General features: G+C 34.4%; 2 protein-coding genes and 1 long non-coding RNA gene across 4 annotated transcripts in view; 1 reads left to right on the top strand and 2 right to left on the bottom strand.

Annotated features, from left to right (window-relative positions):
* Positions 1–3,317: 3,317 nt before the first annotated feature.
* Positions 3,318–4,513, bottom strand: LOC131800964 (uncharacterized). Its single transcript, XR_009341638.1, has 3 exons — positions 4,392–4,513; positions 3,953–4,026; positions 3,318–3,888 (listed from the first exon to the last, which is right to left on the bottom strand). It is a non-coding gene; the product is annotated as an uncharacterized LOC131800964 (long non-coding RNA).
* A 676-nt stretch (positions 4,514–5,189) lies between these two features.
* The window catches only part of LOC101895118 (ubiquitin carboxyl-terminal hydrolase 46), a 201,279-nt gene continuing 181,899 nt past the window's right edge, over positions 5,190–24,569 (top strand). Inside the window, exon 1 of one of the 2 annotated variants that reach the window (XM_059118898.1) lies at positions 5,190–6,099. The gene's annotated coding sequence lies outside the window, so the exon portion shown is untranslated. The remainder of the gene's footprint in view (positions 6,100–24,569) is intronic. The other variant, XR_009341645.1, reaches the window with a different exon arrangement.
* On the bottom strand, positions 6,706–14,014 carry LOC131800972 (uncharacterized). The gene is made up of 5 exons (XM_059118875.1): positions 13,367–14,014; positions 11,578–13,300; positions 9,015–9,101; positions 6,798–6,817; positions 6,706–6,753 (listed from the first exon to the last, which is right to left on the bottom strand). The coding sequence occupies exons 2-5, from the start codon at positions 12,812–12,814 to the stop codon at positions 6,706–6,708; spliced, it is 1,392 nt and encodes a 463-aa protein (XP_058974858.1). The 5' UTR covers positions 12,815–13,300; positions 13,367–14,014.

The raw sequence follows: 24,569 nt of genomic DNA on the forward strand, positions 1-24,569 counted from the left end.
CTAGTGCAGAGTTCAGAGTCTGATTGTGATCAAAGAAAAAGAGTCGAATAATCAGAAAGGAAGGCGCTCGGATGAGTTTTTAGTAAGTTTATTGGACAAAAATACGGAAATATCTTTAAATGTATTATTTACATTCCATATTTATTTTAGACCTATACAATAGTTTTTTTTTTTATATTAAAGTTTTACTGCAAAATATGCAAACAAACTGACTGGCGTTTTGGATTAAGGTCCATATTCAAATATTAAATATTTAGAAGGGTTTAGGCAATAAATGTATTTATAATATATCTCAAAGAAATATAATTAATAAAAAATGTCCTGTTTTTAGGCTAAAACTACAATTTATTATTCCATTAGAAATTAATATAAGTAGTTCCACGTTATTTAAGGTTTTCTCAGGCTCCTTTTGTATGATTTCAAAGATATAAATATTACAGCGTGGACTATATCGACTAATTCCTTCACTTTATATGAGATATGTGCAAATTTTTGGAAAATGTGGAAATAAGCGTGAGGTAAAAGATAAGTGGACCGAAGTACTCCATTTTCATACTTCATTTAATACTTATAAAAATATTGGTATGTGCAAAATTTGAAGGAAATCGAACATTTATATCTAATTTTATGCGAAATCATAAAATTTCACAATCATGAACCCGAGAGGTACCAGAAGATATGGTCCGATTTCTACCATCTTTATAATAGATCTTGTGTTGGTGGAAATATTGCGATGTACCAAGTCTGAATGGAATCGGATATTTATTTCGCGTTTTATGAACTTCGTAGATATTAAAAATTGTTGCCCTTTGTGTGAGAGGTACCAAAAGGAGTGGACCAATCTCTACCATCTTCACACCATACCTTAGATTAATAAAAATATTGTGATGCAGGCAATTCGAAGAGAACCGGATGCTTACTTCGGATTTTATAGCCGTTGTTGTTACTCAAAACTTTGACCCTTTGTGGGGGAGGTAGCAGAAGGAGTAGTCCCATCTCTAACATCATTATAACAGATATTGTGTTGATGGAAATATTTAGATGTGTCAAGTCTGAATGCAATCGGATGTTAATTTTGTGTTTTATGAGCTTCATGGATGCTCAAAATTTTGACCCTTTATGGGGGAGGTACTCGGTGGAGTGGACCGATATATTTCATCTTCACATCAGACCCAGGGCTAATAAAAATATTGTGATGTGTGTAATTTGAAGACAATCGGACTATTACGTCATATTTTATAAGAGTTATAATTTTTCCTTTTTTTACCCCCTTGTGGGGGAGGTACTTGATGGGGTGGAGTAGCACTGATGCAAATATTAGGATTTGCAAAGTTGGAGCAAATTCGAATTATCCTTTCTCTTTCTGTGCAGTCAACTATTTTCTTTGAAAATGTTGACATTTTGTGGAGGGAGGTACTAGAAAGAGTAGACCGATATTGTCGATCTCCGAACTCGATCTAACAATAATATTACGTAGTACCAAGTTTGGATGAAATCTGGTACTCCCCTCGAGAGTTATCGTGCGCATCAGCCAGACAGACAGTCAGACGGACATTGCTAGGTCGACTCCAAATGTCCTGAGACGGATTTGGTCCAAAGAGACCTAGGGTCTAAAGCCGTTATTTCGATTAGACACGTTTTGGTTTTGATATATACCCTCTCCAGCCATATGACTGAGGTCATAATAAAATTGATTAATAAAAACATAACCTGAGAGCATTTAGTTTATTGTGCAAATCATAATAGCCTTACAGTTTTTAAACCTATCCGGTTGATAAAATCTCTTTGTCAAAAGAAATATTGTAGATAATATTGCCATCAATGCACAGACAAAGAATATCTGAAAAAAAATATTACGAAAAAATTAATTAAACAAATTTATTTTGCATATTTTGTTTCTGTTGAGATGCCGTATTTATTTTGTTGTTGCAAAATAGTCAGGTATTGTTTAAGGGAGCGGTTGTCGGATTTAGAAGAAATGTTAATTTTCTTTATTACGGCTAAGCTTGTTTTTATCATCGGAGTTGTTTTTTTTAATAAGTACTAACTATTCCTCCGATTAAAAAAAAAACAATGTAACTGACTTAGAATTAGGGACTCATTCTATATACATCTTGTCTTTTGGTAAACATTGCCATTTTTCTCCACCACGCATTATATAAAAATTGGTTTATTATTATTTTATTTTAAAATTTAATACCTTCCAAATCATTGTTATGCTGTCTTTTCTTGCAAATGTGCGACTAGTTAGTTGTTCATAAATATCTTCACTATTTATATTAAAACATTTTTTATATTCTGGCAAAAACTTGTTTTAGAGATCACCTTAATATCTATCCATCAGTCAATATATAACCATTGTTTTTATTAGTACAACATCAATGGAATTGAGCCTGACTTTTTGCAACAATAAAAATTATAATTTTATATATAATTAATTTTGTTTTATTTTTAAATTTAACACCTTCATAATCATTGCTATGCTATCTTCTCTTGTTGGTGATAAAAATCTTCACTAATTGCATTCAAACATTTTTTATATTCTGGCAAAACTAGTTTTGGAGATCACCCAAACATCCAAAGGTGCAGCTATTCACACATTTCTAAATGCTTGTGGTTCCCAGCAAAATGTTTGAAATTTTGAAAAAAAGTTTGAAATTATTTGAAAAATTTGGGAAAATCGTATCTATCATGCATCGTATCAAGATGCGAATATGGACAACATCGGCTTACACCATCAAGTACCACTCCCAAAAAAGGGTCAAAATTTTGAATAATTATAACTCTTATAAAATGTGATGTAAGTGTCTATTCCTAAGCCTCCGGTTCTCTTTAAATTACACGCATAACAAAATTTTTATTAACCCAAGGTCTGGTGTGAAATTGGGATATATCGGTCCACTCCTACATTTTGAGTATCCATGAAGCTTATAAAATGCGGAAAAAAAACATTCGTTTTCATTGAGACTCGGCACATCTCAATATTTCCATAAACACAAGATCTGTTATAAATATGGTAGAGAGCGGACCATTCCTTCTGGCACCTCTCCTACAAAGGATCAAAGTTTTGAATAGCCAAAACGCTCAAAGAAAGCGAAATAAGCATCCAACTTTGTTCAAAAGTCACTCATCCAAACATTTTTGCTAACGCAAGATCTGTTGTGAAGATGATAAAAGAAGGCGCTCGGATGAGTTTTAAGCAAGTTTATTGGACAGAAATGCGTAAATCTCTTTAAATGTATTCTTTACATTCCACATTTATTTCATTTTAGACCTGTATAATATTGTTTTTTGTTTTTTTTGTATTCAGGTACTGCAAAATATGCAAACAAACTGATCGGCGTTTTGGATTAGGATCCGGATTAGGGCACATATTCAAATATTAAATATTTAGAAGTGACATATGTATTTTTAGGTTTTATTTATTATATATCTTAAACAAATATAATTAATAAAAAATATCCTGTTTTTATGCTAAAACTACAACTCTTATTCGCTACTCATCAGTTTGAAGTCATATCTTAAGTGAATTTTACATTTATTATTTAGTTTTTATTAATAAATTTGATTAATCAGAACAAAACTTCCTGAGAGTATTTAGTTTATTGTTAAAATCAATGTAGCCTTAAGTTTTTTTTTTAAATTATTCCTTTGATAACATATCTTTGTTATAATGAACGTTGTAAACATGTGATTAAAATCAAAAATTACCGAGAACATGATTTTAAAACCCTTGCAGGATAATGTGCAATAAAAGGATTTTCTGTAGTATGTTTAGAGCCTGGAAAAGCATCTTTATTGCCTTCACTCTGTGTACGCATTCCTATTTGCTTTTGGTCCATGTTTTTGTCCATTTTTACGCATTCTACAGTCATGTTTCCTGAAACGCTAGAGAATACAAAAAATATATATATTAAAAATATTCATTTGGTTGTATCAGCGACATATTTACCTAGGTTTCTTCATAGCGGCAGATTCTGACGTAGACACTAAGAATATTGCCATCAATATACAGACAAAGAATATCTGAAAATATTACGAAAAAAATTAATTTTGCAAATTTATATTGCATATTCTGTTGTTGCAAAATAGTCAAGTATTGTTTATGAGAGCGTTGGTAAGATTTAGAAAAAATGTTAGCTGCTTGTGGTTGGACATAAAAAGTTTTTGTCATCGGTGTAGTTTAAAAAAAATCCTTGGAAGAAACTGACGAGGATTGCTGGCTCTTTCCGAAGTTATGTCTTCTTCTTTATTACATTGCCACTTTTTTCCAACAACAACTAATCACTGTTCTTATTAAAACAACAATATTGAGATTGAGCCTGACTATTTTGCAACAACAAAACTTATGTAAATATTTTAAAATTTTGCTTTATTTTAAAACTTAATACCTTGAAAATCATTGTTATGCTATCTTCTCTTACAAATGTGCGACTAGATGGTTGATCTAAAAATCTTCACTATTTATACTATTTATATTAAAACAGTTTTTATATTCTGTCAAAAACTAGTTTTAGAGATCACCTAAACATCCACATTTCTGAGTGCGTGTGGTATCCCAGCAAAATATTTGGTAACGAAAAACAGTTTGAAATCATTTCAAATTCAGTTAGGAAAAGTGAAGCTTAGTTCCAGATCCTGCAAGAATCCACTATTTCTGTAATATTTCTCGGCACCATAAATGGAAAATCGGTTATCGTAGTAAAAATGTTTACATTCTTGCAGTTTTGGAACACACCATGAATGTATGGACAATAAATTTTCAAATTTTAGAATAAAACAACCTTCTATCTCGCAAAATATTTTGTGGAATAACCCGTTTCCGTTTTTTCAATACAAGAATTTTCAACACCCAAAAAATTAACTTCGTCAGTTGGCAATGTTGAAATCATGGTAACATCAAGAAGGTAAAGTCATTTCAAATAAGCATGTCCATCTCTGTCATTTTCTGTAATTTCCATTGTCAAATTTCATTTGATTGACTTTCCTCAATATGTGTTAAGAATGTTGTCGTTTATCTGACATTTACTCGAGACAGAACTTTATCAGTTTAAGATATCTAGTCATAATGGCAAGCTGCTTATGTAGACCTAAAGACTTCAAAAACCCTTCAAAACAACTGTCGTCTGTCAACCATCTAAGCAATCGACAGAAAATAATCGATTTTACCTTTTAAGCCGATAAGTCACAACTCGACCTATGAATCCCTATTGCCAATTGCCAAACGAACGAAAAAAACGACAGACGTGATACGGTCTGGCAAATTTCTTTAAGTTGATTGTCGTTAGAAGATTTGTCCAAAAAAATAACGAAGAAAATCCGTGTAAAATTGCAAATAAAACCAAGGCCAAGTTACCGAAAGCAAAGAAGAAAATGTAAAGCAAATATATCATTAAATCCTTGCTCAACTAACATAAAATACGTAAGCAATTAGAAATTAGTGCCCGTTGTCATAATTTACACAAAGCTAACGAAACGACAGAGAGAAAAAACCAACAAACAACAACAAATTGTGAAACTCCAATTGTTTGTGCATGTATTTGTGTTTTGTAGCTTGAAAAAAAGGTAAATTATTGAACAGTGGTTATTTTCTCAAAAAAAAAGTGTGAATTCTAATTGTTTGATTGAAAGAAAGCTAAAGAAATAAAAGGAAAATAGCAAATAAGCAGAAAAACGGTAATTTACAACAAACCCAACCGCAAACAACAACAAAAATAAAAAGAAAGAAAACGAAACGAAGTATACGTAATTTGGTCATATCATATTGCAAAAGCAGAGAGAAAAAAGAAGTACAACAAAAACAACAACAGCATCAACTCTAATACCAACAACAACAACAACACTAAGCCACAACGTTAACCCACCAGCACAGTGAGCAATAAAAAGAACAAGTGACGAATGGAGGGGACCTTTTAACAGCTTGAACTAAAACGTTTTTCTGTGCTGCTGCTATTGTTTATAAAACATTGTATGTGTGTCAGTGTGTTTGTTTTGTTGTTGCAAAACAAAAACCAGTGCAATTTTAAGAAACAAGAAATATTTAAAATATTTTTGTTATACGGGGCATTAAACCACCAAGAAATTATTACTCTCTTTAAGGTAAGTAGTTGCCAAATGTCACAATATGTATTTATTTACAGTTATATACTTCCTTTTTGGCGAATATTTTGTGTTTGTTTCTTCTTGTGCGTTTCACGACAAATCGTCTCTCGAGAGTTTTTTCTCTTCTCTCTTGCCCGCTTTTTTTTTGCAAATCAATTGAGAACAATGTTGCCACCTACACAAAACCACCTTGCAAAAATCCAATTGGAACTGTCAGTGTGATATCATGTGTAAGCCATAAGAGAATTATTCTTTCGACCAAAGTAAAGTAATATTGCTGCTAATTGTTTTACAAATATGGATTTTTTATTTATTTTGATTATTTTTTATGTAGTTAAAAATGTCTTTAATATGGAAATGCGTGACGTCTGTCGGCGTTTTGTATCCAGCATCACGAAATACAGGTTTGTTTGTTTGTTTTTCATAAAGGGATTTAAATGGAAAATTTATAATTGCATATTTTTCTATAGAATTGAGAGGCGAAAAAGAAAGATGAGAACAGTATTTTGAGACGTAGTTGATTTGTCATTGAGGATTTTAAAAGGCCTTGATCTAGCACAAATGATCAAATCTAAAGACTAGAGGAAGAACGTAGATAAGAACTTACCCGACTTCTTTCCAAATTTCGTGTGGTAGACCAGGTAAAACCACCTGTAGAAGAAAGGAATATGCATGGGAAGTTTAACGTCACATACCCAGGCAGCATCAACGGCAACTGCAGGCAAAAATTCTTTGAGAGGAGATTTTGTTGAGTTTTTGTGGTAGCTATGCCGAGAGCCATTTTCAATCTTCAAAGGTCAAAATCATTCTATACCAAAATGTCCTTGCAGAAGTCATGTCAAGTCATATAAATACGAAAGACCTAACCAATGAGTTCTAACATTCGCATAAACTTCAAAAACCAGCCGAACTTATTCTCGGCTGTGTGTTCAAATTGTTTCCAATCAGTCCAAAATGCACAATCTCAGCCGATTATGCTTTGCAGAGAAATAAGTAATTCTATATATCACGATCAAAATCCATCATACCAGACCGTTCTGTAGCAATAGTAAGGCCGGCTGGTAAAAAATGTCTATTCTCTACATAAACTCAATGTTGGGTACTCAGAAAACTGTTCTCCTGGCGACAGGCAATTGGGAACAAATCACTCGATTGTGTCTTCAAATTGTTTCCAGTCAGTCCTAAGTCTCCCAAGATGCACAATCTCAGCCTATTCTATATATCGATTAGGCCTTGCAGAGAAGCAAGTAATTCAATGTATCACAATCAAAATCTGCTTAGCAGAATCTATCATACCAGGTCATTCTGTAGCAATATTAAGGCTGGCTGTAGCTAGTAAGGCTCTAAAGAAATTCAACGTTGGCGTTTAGCAGCAAAAAAAGTCCCAAACAAGAAAAATTGGATTTCAAAACCACTTGGGAAAATGTCATCAAACCCACTTTGCATCATACCCTGATTTTGCGTATACAGGGTGAGATGAAAAAACTGCAACCAAATTCAGACTGCTGCCATTTTTAAGTCCCTCGTCTGACAGCTATTAAAATTAGTCCAGTCACAGCTCATTACATTGTTTACAAGCCCACAAAAGCATATTAGTGAGAATTTTCCAGAAAAAAAGCTCGACGTCAAGAATGTGGACAAAAGGAAACATCAACATCAGCAGAAATGGTTCGAACAGCAATGAAGCGATTTGGTCGAAACCCGCGTCGCAGTGGCCGAAATATAGCAATATCCCATTCAGAAAATATTGAAAAATGAGCTCGGGGTAAAGCTATTGAAATCCCAAAAAGTACAAGAACTTACACTGCAACTGAAAGATAATAGAATAAAATAGGGCTAAAGAGTTGCTTCGATTGGCCTAAAGTGGGGAATTGCCGAATTTGGTTTTCTCCGATGAGAAAACAAAACATTTGTTATCCAGCAGTTTGTAAACAAACAAAATGATCGTGTTTACTTGCCGAAGAGGTTAGCTGAAAATGTGCACCTTCGATTGGCCACCAGAACTCAAGCGCCGGCCATGGTGATAGTGTGGGCCGCCATAACAGCCGATGATCGTTCTTCGCTCGTATTAATCGACCGTGGCATCAGAATAAATAAATAAATATTATTGCGAAAATATTCTGAAGGGTGTATTAAAGCCTTGGGCACGCAACATTTTGGCCGCAGATCTTGGACAGGACTCAGTACCATCGCACCCAGCACGCGCCACCCAAGAATGTTTTCAAAATGAGGTTCCTCGCTTCATTTCCAACGCACAATGGCCACCAAAATCTCCGGATACCAATCCGTTGGACTATTGTGTCTAGAGTATTTTGGAAAGCAAGGTCCCATACCACGTTGGGCGCCAAGGACACAGTAACAACGTTTTAAATTAAAGAAGAGATAATTGTGTATTCCCTAGCTTTTAGATGAGATGAACGGCTTAATTGTTTATCCCCCTCTTTTTATGCAATGTTAGGATGATTAGATATCCAGATTATTTATGATGGCAATGCCAACTACATTGCTATTTTAAGTTAGTACTATATTCAAAATATTTCCAGAAAAGAAGGAATCATAATAATGCTTTTAAAGCATTACTGCGGAAAAATTACATCCTTCGCTGATTTCATGCATTTTTTTTACCGCAAACTACCTTATCTACATCTCCCATACCCATGTTGAACAATATATATAAGTACACCTGTTTTTCTTCGTTTACCTCCGTAGCTGTAATTGCAATTGCAACAATCTAATCAATCATTTCAATTCAAATTAATTTATAATTTCCTATTACAAAACTAAACAGTTTTTGTTGCAGTGCCACGGGGTAGTCTGACGGCTGACAGCAATGGTCAGCATTCCCATCATGTTTTTATGACAGCAATTTCTCCGCCATCAAAGTCACCGTTGGTTTGTGCATGTTTACTTACCCTTTTTCGATTTGCTATTTATTCCCGCCCCATTGCCCTGCCTGTCTGCCGCTCCATTGACAATAATTTCATTTTGTAAATTACTTCCTACAACCAAAACGAAATTGTTTAAATTGTGTGTTGAGAAGAAAACAAATATTGAATAAGCAAAAACCTGTTGACTATTTGTTGATCAGCTAATTGTTGTTTATGTTGTATTTTTTGTAAATGAATTAACAAAAGAAAAGTAACAACAACACGCATCATCAAAATCACTGCTGTAATAAAAGTTTCTCTAGCAATGGGAAAATTCAATTCAATTTAAATTTTCCCAATTTTATTGACACATGTTTTGAATTTGTTTGGGTTTTTTTCTCTCTCTATCTCTCTCATTTCTCTTTAGTTCCGTGTGATATCGGTCTTTATAATTATACTTAATTATTTTAATTAAAATCAACAAAAATATATAATTATTTTTCTTGATTCCCTGTTTATGGCCGCACCAGCCATCTAAGCATCGGTGCCCATCAAAATACCCATTGCGGCTGCGCTCTTCACATGGAATTAAAATTAGGTTAAAGATTTGACTTTTTTGAAAAAACAGATAAAAAAATAAAATCAAACATTTTAATGAGTTTTTTGTTTGCATTCATTATTATGCGCAGATACAGTGGTGTTCGAAATTATTGTACAGAATATAAATCGAATACTAGACCATTATAAGAATATTATTTTCAAGAACCCTTGTGGGTATACAGGGTGAGATAAAAAAATGCAACGCCATAATTTTTAAATTTTTAAAATTTTATTAAATGAAAGCAAAAAAAAAAAATGTCGAAAATTGCATCAAATTTTAGAATAAGTTTAGATTTGTTCGAATTGGTCACCTTTGGCACGAATTATAGCCTTCAAACGGCCAATGAAACCATCACAAGCTGCCCGAATGTTGCTCTGCGGTATTTTGGCCCTACACCCAGAGAAAAAATGACAACATCCGTGTATGAAATGACCACATCCGTGTATGATAGTGTATCAACCACGTTTGGTGTCAAAATGAGCACGCTGTTGTCATTTTGACACCGAGATTTTGGCAACGATTTCAACAACAGATGTGCATGAAATGAGCACATACGTGGTCATTTCGAGCACGCCCCGTTGTCAGATTGTCAACGCTTCGTTGTCAGATCGTCAACGCTTCGTTGTCAGATTGTCAACGCTCCGTTGTCGGATTGTCAACGCCCGTTGTCAGATTGAAATCAATGGTGGTCATTTTTTGATATCCGTTCCTTTTCCATTTTATACCCTTAGTAGAAGAAACGACATTTTTTGAAAAGTATTTTATTGAACGAAACCAATTACATAAATTCAATATAAATACATATTTGATTTAACAAAACAATTCGAATTACATATATTCAATGTATAGAAACAAATTAAATTAACTTAAATCTGAAATAAACTTTTCCATTATTCATAGGATATAAGTGAAATGGGTAAGTAATAAAATCTAAAATTGGTATTAAAAAAATTGTATCCTCATTCAGAGAACCAACTTCATACGATTGTAAATGGTAATCAAAGTTTTTAACTTTTACTTGGTTACATAAAATGTAAACATTTTCATTTTCAATTATTAAATGTTTAATTTTGAAAAGTTCAATTGCGGCATTATTTGTTGCTAAATAATAGTTTTTTTTATACCTAGTTCCCTTAAAAAAAATGTCATCAGACACTTTGCAATTTTGGTAATTTAAAACTGGCTTACTTTTTTTGTAACAATATTCCTCTTTTGCCAAATCTTCGATGGTATGCGTATTAATGATAACATTTGGTTCTAAGTTATCTTCGTGTTTTAATAAAAAATTGGAAAATTTCAATCCAGACTTAATAGATAATGAACGACAGGGATTTACTCTTGATGTAGTATTTCCTAAATAGGCTTTTGCTTCCTTGTGTTTAGCTTCGAATCTCATGCTCCAGAGATATTTAAGGGGACCACATTTTCGGATAGCTGTGGGATAGTGGACAAGAAAGTGGTGTTTCGGTTTTAACGAACCGTATAATGTTATATAAAGTGAATGGTGATCTCTAATTAATTCTTCCAATTTTATTAAATCGTCTTCTATATAACTTGGTCTTAAAAGTAAATCGATTATTTGTAATAATATTATAAAAACTTTCCAGTGATCGTTGGAGAAAGGAATTAAATCGCCTACCATTAAAGGTAAAAAATTAGTAAAACACATAGTTTCACTAGCTGTCATTTTTAAGTTATAGTTTTTCAATCTACATAAATCTAGTGGTCCAGATTTATTTCCCACTTCAATTTCTCCAAATTGGAATAAAGATTTTCTGCTGTTAATACAATCTAACGTAACAATATTTTCTTGAATCAGCCCGAGAATTACATTAGACATATCGTAGACACATATGCCCTCGAAAATGTCATGCATAATATCAAAACAAAAATTTTCAGTGACGTTAAAATTTGGTAAAGATTCGAAGATACACTTGTTTTTAATACCTGTTTCTTGAAAATTATTTTCCAATACATTTGAGTTGTAATTCTCTTGGTTTCTTAAACTATCTAAATGCTGAATTGCGTCGAATTGCATTTGGGACTTTTTTCTTCTACATACCCGGCAAAATCTTTTAGAGTTAAATGATTGCACGTAGCCTAAAATACTATTAACTGCTAAATTATCTCCAATAATTACACCTAAAATAAAATGCACCTTCTGAACACTTTGTTGAACACAAATTTCAACCCCTTCTTCTAGAATTTTTAACTCTTCTACAAGATTGTGAAATGAAACTTCATTTCCACGTTCTTTTAAATCCTTTGATGGTATAAACGCAGCAGTTAATATATAATCAAGTTTTGACAACAAGTGCTGTGGCATTGAAGGAAAGCTAATATAACAACCACATATGGAAAATGTATGGGTTCCAAGAGGATTATTAATTTGAAAATCATCCATGTAAAGGACATAGGGAATAACTAAATTGTACTGATATTTTAATAATTTAGTTTTATATAACTCACCGTTTGTAAAATTTTGTAAAACAGGTGAATTTAGGATTTTTTTGGAGTTTTCTAATGTCAAATCTAAGAGATTTGGAATTTTAAAAAGGGCACTTATCATGAATTTCAGTGGCATTATATAAATATTGGATAACTTTGGACCTAAACTGGGATTTCCGCTGATAACAATTTCCGAGACTTGATTGCTAATTACATAAACCTTTGGATCATCATAAAAGTTTAGTTCTTTTAAAATTTTTAAAAGTCTATATTCCGTTCTAGTTTCTTCGAAAGGATTTTTACAAAAGTTTAGTAAGTACCTTAAGTCTTCATAATTTGGATGATCAGTTATATATTTTTCAATTGTACATGAAATGGATGAAAGCAGAATTGAAACAGAATGTTGTATTTCTATAACATGATTTCTAGGCATATAGCTTTGACCATGTAATTGTAAAGACAGATATAAGGTTTTCTTTTTCAAAACATTTAAATCCTTTTCTATTGTATTGTTGTTAATAACAGTTTCACTGTTTGTATAATCATTTTCTTTTGATGATGACATTTCAACTGGCACATTAATGGCTTTAACCATTGGTGGAGCTTTTGTGTGATTCTTGTGAAGTTTTTCTAAATGAATTCTGAATGACGTAAATTTTGTAAATGTTTGCTTACAGTTGTCCTGAACGCATTGTACTTTTAAAAATTTAGTGGACATTAAATGGTCTGTTTTCAAATGAGCTATTAAAAGATTTGCCTTATCAAAATGCTTACGGCAACGAAAGCAAATATACATTTTGAATTGTACTTTAATTATTGTTGCAGAAATTAATAAGTGAAGTCAAATTAACTGATTTTATATCATATACAGTATTAATTTCATAAAAATATTTTTGGATAAAAATCCATGGAATTTGGCAGGCATTTGGATATTTTAAAGAAAGTGCATGAAAAATTTTAAAACATGTATCTAAACATTCGAGGAACGATTGAAATTTTAACAAATTGTGGTTAAAAAAAACATAAAAACCTTTTATATTGAAATCGGACAAACCCTCCACAATTATAAATGGCTGTATAGTTAATCCAGCATTGTAATACTTTTCAGTGACTGTATCAATTTGCCTTTTATAATCGTTAATTGTCGGTAGTCGCAGTACGAAACTTTCCTGCGAATCAGCTATTGTTACTTTTTTTCGTAATTTACCGTTTCCACATTTAAACCTAGCAGGTGATGGTAAAACTGAATTCAACAGTATTGCGTATATATAATCTTGAGCATCTGCAACCGAAATATAAAATAAATATTACTTTTAATGTTTATGATAAATCAGGAATTAAAATTTACCTATGCTGCTTGCCGTCAAAACATTTGCGAAGAGTTGTTTGCAATGTTCGTTATGAATATTTTTCCCATAATAATTGTAAATTTTTTTCTTAAATTGGTCCCATTTAGAAAGTAGAAGATTGCCTTTCTGTGGATACATAATATCGAAATCAATGTTGACCTAAAACGAAACATTAGTATCCATATACAAATAAATAGCTCATGGCTACTTACCAATTCTGAAGCTCTTGCATCGGACAACTTCGTCCATTCAAGGAGAAATGTATGGCTACTTAAATTTTTTATATCTCTTTGCCGTATGTTAAAAGATCTTTTCCATTTTTCGCAGATCGATCCCCAATCATTACATTCTCTTAGTAAGGAAGCTTTCAATGAATTTTCAACTGATTCATCAATTTCGGGAACATCTTTGTTACAAAAATTAGGAGATGTGTGAGTTGCTGCTTTGCTTGTGCTAGGCTCGGAAATCAAAAGCTTTATTCTTTTGGACTTCTTGTTTCTATACTTGGCATAAAGTTTTCCGCTTGCGTTGTTCTTTCCTTTTCTTGAAATGTAATAATAATCCTAAAAATAAAGACATATTATAAGTTAAGAAACTACATAATCAGATACGTTGTTTATATTGTTAATCTTACCCTCATTTCGTTTTCAAGAGGAAAAACGGAACAAATTTCATCCAATATGCGCATATAGTCTTGAGTGTAAAGAGTAACATTGTTGGTTAAAATATCTTCAATAATTATATTAATTATATCATCTCTTTGCTCGTCACTTAATTTCTTATTAACGCTACTACATTCAAGCGCTAGTTTCCCCTTCGAGGTATGTGTTAACAATTCCGTTAGATCCTATATTAAATAAAAAAACTACATTAACTATGCTTACACAAATATTACTCTTACCTTACCTCTGACAAAATTCCTTTGGCTTTTGAGCAGTTCGAACCTGTAGTGTCGGGAGTACCAGGAGTACTTGCAGGTGTCTCGTTGCGTTTCCACCATTCACCTATTTTAGATGGAACTGACATAGTTTCGTCATCAATCCCGAGCTATTGTTATGACAATATTAATACTGAGTTCAACTCTGTAAAACAAATAATACGTACCTTTCGTTTTTTCCAAGCAAAGAGCTTTTCTCTGAATTCAACACGCAGTCCCAATGGTGGCACTGCTTCCTTTAAATCTTCTTTTTTCAAGTACTGCAAGCTGCGAAATGTTACATGTGATGCTAAAAGAACAAAAAAGAAAATTCTTTGTTAATTACACTGATTAACTGAAAAATTCATTTTTATTTACTTACCTTTTAATTGTTCAAAAAGCGACTCCATATTTATTCCTTTTAAGAACTCCCTTAACATATAATCGTCCTCATTGTTTTCCGCATCTTGACTGCTGCAATGGTTTGTATCGCGAACCACAACAATATTGCCATCGATTTCTAACAACTCACCAATGATATTTTGAGGATCTTGCGAATTATTATTCATTTTCAATAAATTTTTTGCACAATGCGTCCTTTCTCTTTCAATAACACGGAAAAATTGGTAAATATGCAGCCGATTGCACACGAGTAAAAAAAATGACAACGGTGGTGCATGATTCATACACGGTAGTTGCTAAAATGGCAACGATCGTGTACGATTCATGCACGTCGGTGTACAAAGTAACAACGGTGGTGCATCATTATGCAGGTGGTGGTGCATAATTCATACACGACCGGTGTCATATTGACAACGACCGTGTGTGAATCATGCACCACCGTTGTCATTTTTTACTCGTGTGTAATCGGCTGCAATTACCAATATTACAAATGGACAAATTAAGCACGGCTGTTGTTGGTACCGAAAGTTGACCACGTCTCGGTGTCAATTTGAGCACGTTCGTACACAATTCACCAACAGCCGTTGTTGAAAAATATAACAACGGGTCGTTGCGAAAATGACAACATACGTGCTTGATTTCGCAACGGGATTTTTCCCTCAGTGTACACTACACTTTGGAATCTTTTAGTGCCAACCTTGCTTCCCAAAATACTCCAGACAAAATAGTTCAACGGATTGGTATTCGGTGATTTTGCTGGCCATTGTTCGCTGGAAATGAAGTGAGGAACCTCATTTTGTAACCATTCTTGGGTGGCGCTTGCTGAGTGCGATGATGCTGAGTCCTGTTGGAATACCCAAGGTCTGTGGCCAAAATGTTTGCCTGCCCAAGGCTTTAATACACCCTCCAGAATATTTTCGCTATAATATTTGGCATTTATTCTGGTGCCACTGTTGATTAATACGAGCGGAGAGCGACCATTGGCTGTTGTGGCGGCCCACACCATCACCATGGTCGGGGCTTGAGTTCTGGTGACCAACCGAAGGTGCACATTTTCAGCTGACCTCTTTGGCAAGTAAACACGATCATTTTGTTAGTTTACAAACTGCTGGACAACGAATGTTTTGTTTTCTCATCGGAGAAACCCAAATTCGGCAGTTCACCGCTTTCGGCCAAGCGAAGCAACTCTTTAGCTCATTTGAGTCTATTTTCTTTCTATTGCGGTGAAAGTTCTAGCAATTTTTGGAATATTAATAGCTTTACCCCGAGCTTATTTGTAAATATTAGCCGAATGGAATATTGTGATATGTTCAGCTCACGAGCCATTTTTCGGTCACTGCGACGCGGGTTTCGATCAAGTCGCTTCCTTAAGTTTCAAGCCATTTCTGCAGAAAAGAGTAATTCTTCCGTCTACTTCCTTGACGTCGGGCTACGCTACCAGTATCACGGTAACGAGCAATGGAAAGAGACACAAAAGATTTATTCACATTTAAATGCTGGAGTGCTCTAACAATAGCCACTTGTTGTTTTCCAGCCAAATATAAAGAAATCACACTCACTCTCGCTTGAATTCCATCACGAATAACTTTTTTTCTGGAAAATTCTCAGCAAAATGCTTTTGTACGCTTGTAAACAATATAATGAGCTGTCACTGGAATAATTTTAACAGCTGTCGGACAACTGGCTAAGAAATGATAGCAGTCTGAAGTTGGTTGCAGTTTTTTCATCTTACCCTGTAATTATTAAGGTTCTATGAGCAGACGTATTGGCTTTCTCTCAGAAGACCTATTGGTCTTTCATGAGAAGAAGATCTATTGGTCTTCTATTAGAAGACCTATTGATCTTCCATGGGAAGACCTATTGGTCTTCTATGAGAAGACCTCTTGATCTTCCATGAGAAGACCTATTGATCTTTTATGAGAAGACCTCTTGATATTATTTGAGAATTGTTCTGATATTGATCTTCTATGAGAACACCTATTGGTCCTTCTATGAGAATACCTATCGGTCTTCTATGAGAAGATCTATTGGTCTTCTATGAGAAGACCTATTGGACTTCTATGAGAAGACCTATTGGACTTCTATGAGAAGACCTATTGGTCTTTTATGTCTTCTATGAGAAGGCCTATTGTCCTTCTATGAGAGGACCTATTGGTTTTCTATGAGAAGACCTATTGGTCTTCTATGAGAAGGCCTATTGTCCTTCTATGAGAAGACCTATTGGTCTTCTATGAGAAGGCCTATTGTCCTTCTATGAGAGGACCTATTGGTTTTCTATGAGAAGACCTATTGGTCTTCTATGAGAAGACCTATTGGTCTTCTATGAGAAAACCTATTGGTCTTCTATGAGAAAACCTATGAGAAGACCTATTCGAAACTCTATGCGAAATTCGTACCCGAAAAATCCACTTAAAGTTCGTGCGAACATCATGATGATGATTCAATTTCCAAACAAAATGACACATACACATATTATTCGCTTGTGTTAATCCAACTAACAACTCTCAGCGATTTGGATCTTTTAATTTCCGTTTTGGCTGGTATTTTTGTGCAAAAAAAAAAAAAAAAACAAAACGAGCAATAACCAAATTCAAATGGTGGCTGACTGATGAACGGTTAACAATTCCAATTTGATATTCTTTTTTTTGGTATTGTTGTTGTTGTTGTTTTCTAACAACAAACCAAACTTGTTATTATTTGTTTGTATCACTTTTTGTTTGGCTTTTTGTTACCCCTTTTATTCTACAGTCAATCCTGGTTATGGCGAATTGGCTGTTTGAAAAGTAAGGCACACAGTGAATTCGTTAAAGCCACTTTCCAAGGTTTTTGGCTGCCCTAATTGTTAGGGAGATGTCCTCTATGGGAATAAAGCTGTGGATAAGTTGTTAAGATTTGACTCCAATGGAGTCTGTTTAGTTTTGTTTCACTGTATTAAATCGGACTTGGAATTCTTATTTTGCAAAATGATTTCATTTGCTTTAACACTTTTTTGTTTTCTTTTGAAGAAAACGACTTGACTCACTCACCGCCATTCCGTTTTGACTGAACTTTAATTGAGCTAGAGAATGTTTTGAGTTACCATATTTAAAATAGTTTTAAAGTTAATTAGAATAAAAATTCGTTAATATTTTTTAATACAAAGTCGTAATTTTTAATGTTTCACTAAAAGGGTTATAGTTTTGAAACTGAGATTATAATGGGTGATTTAATGAAATAACACTGTGCAACAAAAAGGAAAACTGAGTAGTTTGTGAAAGTAGAGTTCAAAAAATTTGACACACATATCGGTGTTTCCTATCGGGAAGTATCGATGTAACCAGAAATGTCTTCCAGGGGGGTCCACGAATATTGCCAAAGAAAATAAATGAAATAACTCCCATGACTACATCGGTGTCGCAAGATTTCCGAAATCGGGCAGGGAAGTTCTCTTCATTCTTAGGTTTTGGAAAATATTCGAGTTAGAATTTCTTGGAATCCCTTCATCTTAAGAATATAATGTTTTCGAAATTATTACCGACAAAAATCCGAGGAATTTTTTTTTATGAAACAAGTTATCTCTCACCAGTCGAACTATTAAAAAGGGGTATTTCATGCCCTTTTCTACAAATAAGTCCAAAAATTTGGGGTAAAGACATTGAAATGCAAGAACTTATACCGCAACCGAAAGAAAATAGACTCAAAAGAGCTTCGCTTGGCCGAAAGTGGTGAACTGCCGAATTTGGTTTTCCCCGTCTCCGATGAGAAAACATTCGTTGTCCAGCAGTTTGTAAACAAACAAAATAATCGTGTTTACTTGCCAAAGGAGTACTCTTCACTGAATCGATTTCTATTTAATTTTCCGAAGCATTTGTCCCTTTTCAATTCTGGCTTATATTACCCATTTTGTGTACAATTAACTTGAAGTCGGATATATATATATATATATATATATATATATATATATATATATATATATATATATATATATATATATATATATATAGGAGCTATATCCAAATCTGAACCGATCTTGATAAAAGTTATCAAAGATATTTCTGAGATGAAAAGACTGCAACCAACTTCCGACTGCTGTCATTTCTAAGCCACTCGTCTGACATTTGGTGTACAATTAACTTGAAATCGGATAGATATATATATGGGAGCTATATCCAAATCTGAACCGATTCTGAGCTATATTTGGTGTAGAGGGTGAGATGAAAAAAATGCAAACAACTTCAGACTGCTGTCATTTTTAAGCCACCCGTCCGACAGCTTTTGAAATTGTTCCAGTGACAGCTCATTATATTGTTTACAAGCGTACAAAAGTATTCTGGTGAGAATTTTCCGGAAAAAATGTTATTCGTGATGGAATTCAAGCGTGAGTGAGTGTGATTTCTTTATATTTGACTGGAAACCCACAAGCGGCTATCGTAGGAGCACTTCAACATTTAAATGTGAATAAATATTTTGTGCCTCGTAACATCACTCGTTATCGTGATACTGGTAGCCTAGCCCGATGTCAAGGAAGTGGACGAAAGAAAACAACAAAATCAGCAGAAATGGTTCGAAAAGTAAAGAAGCGACTTGATCGAAACCGCGTAGCAGTGGCCAAAAAATGACTCCTGAGCTGAACATATCGCAATATTCCATTCAGGAAATATTGAAAAATGAGCTCGGGGTTAGAGCCATTGAAATTCCAAAACGTGCAAGAACTTTCACCGCAACAGAAAGAAAATAGACTCAAAAGAGCTACAGAGTTGCTTCCCTTGGCCGAAAGTGGTGAACTACTGAATTTGGTTTTCTCCGCAAGAATGATTACAAAATGAGGTTCCTCGCTTCATTTCCAGCGCCCAATGGCCGCCAAAATCTCCGGATACCAATCCGTTGCACTATTGTGTCTGGAGTATTTTGGAAAGCAATGTTGACACTAAAAAAATACGGAAGTGTCGATCACCTCAATCAAGCGCTTCGCCGGGAATGGGCCAAAATACCGCAGAGCAACATTCGGGAAGCTTGTGACGGTTTCATTGGCCGTTTAAAGGTCATAATTCGTGCCAAAGGTGACCAAGTCGAACAAATCTTAACTTATTCTAAAATTTGATGCTATTTCCGACATTTTTTGCTTTCTTCAATAAAATTTTTAAAAATTTTAAAAATTATGGCGTTTGACTTTGCTGCAGGGGGTAAAGTGCTCCTTGTGTGAATTTTCAGACTATTCCATTGAAAAATGTGACAAAAATCATAAAAATACCGAATATCGGAAGCCACCATTGCATGGGGGGGCTATACGATATCTTGGACCTATATAGACAATTATTTTTCAGGGGATAAAGTTATCACGAAAAAGTCATTGTGTAGCATTTCAGACAATTCCATTAAAAAATGTGGTTGAAATCATCAAAATGCCGAATATCGGGAGGTACAGCTATATGGGGGCTATACGATATCGTGGACCTATATAGACAATTATTTTTCAGGGGGTAAAGTAATCACGAAGAACTAATTTTGTAGCATTTCAGACAATTCCATTGAAAAATATGGCTAAAATCATCAAAATATCGAAAATCGGGAGTTACAGTTATATGGAGGCTATACGATATCCTGCACCTATATAGACAATTATTTTTCAGGGGGTAAAGTAATCACGAAGAACTCCTTGTGTAGCATTTCAGACAATTCCATTGAAAAATGTAGTTAAAATCATCAAAATACCGAATATCGGGAGGTACAGTTACATGGGGGCTATACGATATCGTGGACCTATATGTACAATTAATTTTCAGGGGGTAAAGAAGTCACGAAGACCTCCTTGTGTAGCATTTCAGACAATTCCATTGAAAAATGTGGTTGAAATCATCAAAATGCCGAATATCGGGAGGTACATTTATATGGGGGCTATACGATATCCTGCACCAATATAGACAATTATTTTTCAGGGGGTAAAGTAATCACGAAGAACTCATTGTGTAGCATTTCAGATAATTCCATTGAAAAGTGTGGTTAAAATCATCAAAATACCGTATATCGGGAGGTACAGTTATATGAGGGCTATAGGATATCCTGCATTTATATAGACAATTCTTTTTCAGGAGGTAAAATAATCACGAAGTACTCATTGTGTAGCATTTCAGACAATGCCATTGAAAAATGTGGCTAAAATCATCAAAATACCCAATATCGGTAGGTACAGTTATATGGGGGCTATACGATATCCTGCACAAATATAGACAATTATTTTTCAGGGGGTAAAGTAATCACGAAGAACTTCTTGTGTGGATTTTAAGCCCATTCCATAGAAAAATGTGGTTAAAATCATCAAAATACCGAATATCGGGAGGTACAGTTATATGGGGGCTATAGGATATCCTGCGCCTATATAGACAATTCTTTTTCAGGGGGTAAAGTAATCACGAAAAACTCATTGTTTGGATTTTAGGCAAATTCCATTGAAAAATGTTGCTAAAATCATCAAAATACCGAATATCGGAGGTACACTTATATGGGGGCTATAGGATATCCTGCACCTTTATAGATAATTATTTTTCAGGGGGTAAAGTAGTCACGAATAACCCCTTGTGTGGATTTTAAGCAAATTCCATTAAAAATGTGGCTAAAATCATCAAAATACCGTATATCGGGAGGTACAGTTATATGGGCGCTATACGATATCCTGCGTCTATATAGACAATTATTTTCCAGGGGATAAAGTAGTCACGAAGAACTCCTTGTGTAGCATTTCAGACAATTCCATTGAAACATGTGGTTAAAATCATCAAAATGCCGAATATCGGGAGGTACAGCTATATGGGGGCTATACGATATCCTGGACCTATATAGACAATTATTTTTCAGGGGGTAGAATACTGACAGATAACTGTTTGTGTAGAATTTCAGACAATTCCATTGAAAAATGTGGTTAAAATCATCAAAATACCCAATATCGGGAGATACAGTTATATGGGGCTATAGGATATCCTGCACCTATGTAGACAATTATTTTTCAGAGGGAAAAGTAATCACGAAGAACTCATTGTGTAGCATTTCAGACAATTCCATTGAAAAATGTGGTTAAAATCATCAAAATACCGAATATCGGGAGGTACAGTTATATAGGGGCAATACGATATCCTGCACCAATATAGACAATTATTTTTCAGGGGATAAAGTAATCACGAAGACCTCCTTGTGTAGCATTTCAGACAATTCCATTGAAAAATGTGGTTAAAATCATCAAAATACCAAATATCGGGGCTATGCGATATCATGGACCGATATAGCCCATCATCGAACATGTCTTGCCTGCAGACAAAAAACAGATCGCTACAAAATTTGAGCTTCCCTTCCTTTATTCGTTTTAACTCTAGCGTGATTACAACAGACGAACGGTCGGACAGACTATTTCAGGTTGATCAAGAATAAAATTATTATTTCGATGAGTTACAAATGGAATGACGAACTTAATATAACCTCCTCCATACTATGTATGGTGGAGGGTATATAAAAAAAGCAAATAATTATAACACCTTTCCGGTAGGCAACGTGATTTTTTTTTTTGTCCCGCCACCTTCCATCCAAGGTGATTCAATAAAAACACAAAATGACACCATTTCTCTAAGAGCATCCTTGTTCCATAAATCATTGCATTAAAAATAATGTTTTTGCTTTTAATGGGTATAGGCTTTGTTGTTGTTGTTGTTATTTGTGTCATCATTATTATTGCAATGGGTTTGTTATATGGAGTCGTCAGTCCGTCCATTCCATGCTCCCCTTAGAATTGTTGCTGGATTGCAGAAATGATGTGCTTTTCGCCTTTTTGTTTTGTCCTACTCTTCTTCTGCTTTGCTTGTTGCCATTAAAGAAATGAATTTGTTGGCGAGAATATAAAATGTTGCTCCCCTTGTGTGTGTGTGTGTGTGTGTGCCTATGTGTGTTATTATATAAAATGCAAGTCTATAAACATAACACCCATCTGCCTGGCTGGCTGGCTGGCTCGTGCCTTGATTGCTTTGCTACGAAAACGTGACATGTTTGGCAAAAAGGAGGAAAAAAGAAACAAACTTTTTCCTTTAATTTCAAGTCACTTTTCCAATAGCAACTGCCTCCATTTTAAATAAGGATATTTTATTCTTCTTTAGGAGGGGTTCTTCCACATTTGGACCTCCCTGCTCCGTGATATTTTTTGTTGCACTCAAATCCTTGAATGTCTCCTTTTGAAATAAGAATTCTGAACTCTATGGAAAGTGACAAGTTTGTTAATGCCAATTAAATGCCAAATGTCATGGAGCTTTTTCTTCTCGTCTTCTCGTCTTGTCGTCTTGTCGTTTTTTTTTTTTTTTTGAGTTCTCTTGTGTTTTGTGAATTGTGTGATAACGAACTTCCCTGAATTTAAACGATACATATGTGTAAGGACCCTTCAAATTTGTGCTTGATATTATTATTATTTTAATTAGTACAAAAATTTTAGAGTGGAATAAAATGTCATAAGTCATCCTTAAATTATGCAGCATAATTTAAAGACGAATTTTAAATTTGATAAAATTATTCAGTCTTAAGATTAGATTACACATTCTGTTAGAGTCATATGTAAAGTGCATTTTTTTACAGTAATATATGGTATTTTATAACATACTTTTAGTCTTTCCCCAAAATATATATTTATATAATGTTTGGAGGTCCTTAAAGTATGCTAAAACCATTAAAGAAATCCTTAAAGTCGGGGGGAGCTATAGCTATATCTGAACCGATTTTCACAACATTTTAACATACTTTTTTCTAGACCCAATTTGGTCGTAAGTGCCAAATTCCATCCCATTTGGGCTAATATATCACGATTGGTGCACAATAAAAGGCAAATCGCAAGAAGATATTTATGGGGTCTATATCCAAATCTGAACCGATCTCGATAAAATTTAGCGAAGGTATTTCTGAGCTCTATTTGATATATTTCCCCAAACATCGTTGTGACAGAGTGCATACTACGGCTGCTAAGGACAAAAAAACATATCGGATGAAAGATATACAGGGTGAGATGAAAAAATTGCAACCTACTTCAAACTGCAGTCCGACAGCTTTTAAAATTATTCCAGTGACAGCTCATTATATTGTTTCCATTTTCCAAAGCATTTTGGTGATAATTTTCAGAAAAAAAGTTATTCGTGATAGAATTCAAGCGTGATAGTGTGATTTCTTTATATTCGGCTGGAAAATCACAAGTGGCTATCGTTAGAGCACTCCAGCATTAAAATGCGAATAAATCTTTTGTGTCTCCTACCAACGCTCGTTACCGTGATACTGGTAGTGTAGCCCGACGTTAAGGAAGTGGACGAAAGAAAACAGCAACATCTGCCGAAATGTTTCGAAAAGTAAGGAAGCGACTTGATCGAAACCCGCGTCGCAGTGGCCGAAAAATGGCTCGTGAGCTGAACATATCGCAATATTTCATTCGGCAAATATTGAAAAATGAGTTCGCGATAAAGCCATTGAAATTCCAAAAAATACACGAACTTACACCGCAACAGAAAGAAAAAAGACTCAGAAGAACTAAAGAGTTGCTTCGATTGGCCGAAAGTGGTGAACTGCCGATTTTTTTCTACGATGAGAAAACATTCGTTGTCCAGCAGTTTGTAAACAAAGAATATTATCGTGTTTACTTGCCAAAGAGGTCTGCTGAAAATATGTATCATCGGTTGGCCACCAGAACTTAAGCGCCAGCCATGGTGATGGTGTGGGCCGCCATAACAACCGATGGTCGCTCTCCCCTCGTAATGATCGACCGTGGCATCACAATAAATGCCGAATTGAATGATCGCGAAAATATTCTGGAGGGCACACAAACATTTTGGCCGCAGACCTTGGGCATTCTAACAGGACTCAGGACCATCGCACTCAGCACGCGCCACCCAAGA

Source organism: Musca domestica, unplaced genomic scaffold, assembly GCF_030504385.1.
Source record: "Musca domestica strain aabys unplaced genomic scaffold, Musca_domestica.polishedcontigs.V.1.1 135, whole genome shotgun sequence".
NCBI lineage: Eukaryota > Metazoa > Arthropoda > Insecta > Diptera > Muscidae > Musca > Musca domestica.

Excerpts from the sequence above, each read along its gene's own strand:
- LOC131800972 (XM_059118875.1), bottom strand. The coding sequence starts at position 12,814 with ATGTATATTTGCTTTCGTTGCCGTAAGCATTTTGATAAGGCAAATCTT. Across the intron at positions 9,102-11,577 it reads CGCAATTCAGCATTTAGATA|GAAGTAATTTACAAAATGAA; the intron begins GTTTAAGAAACC and ends TTTTGGTTGTAG. Across the intron at positions 6,754-6,797 it reads TTGCCGTTGATGCTGCCTGG|GTGGTTTTACCTGGTCTACC; the intron begins GTATGTGACGTT and ends TTTCTTCTACAG.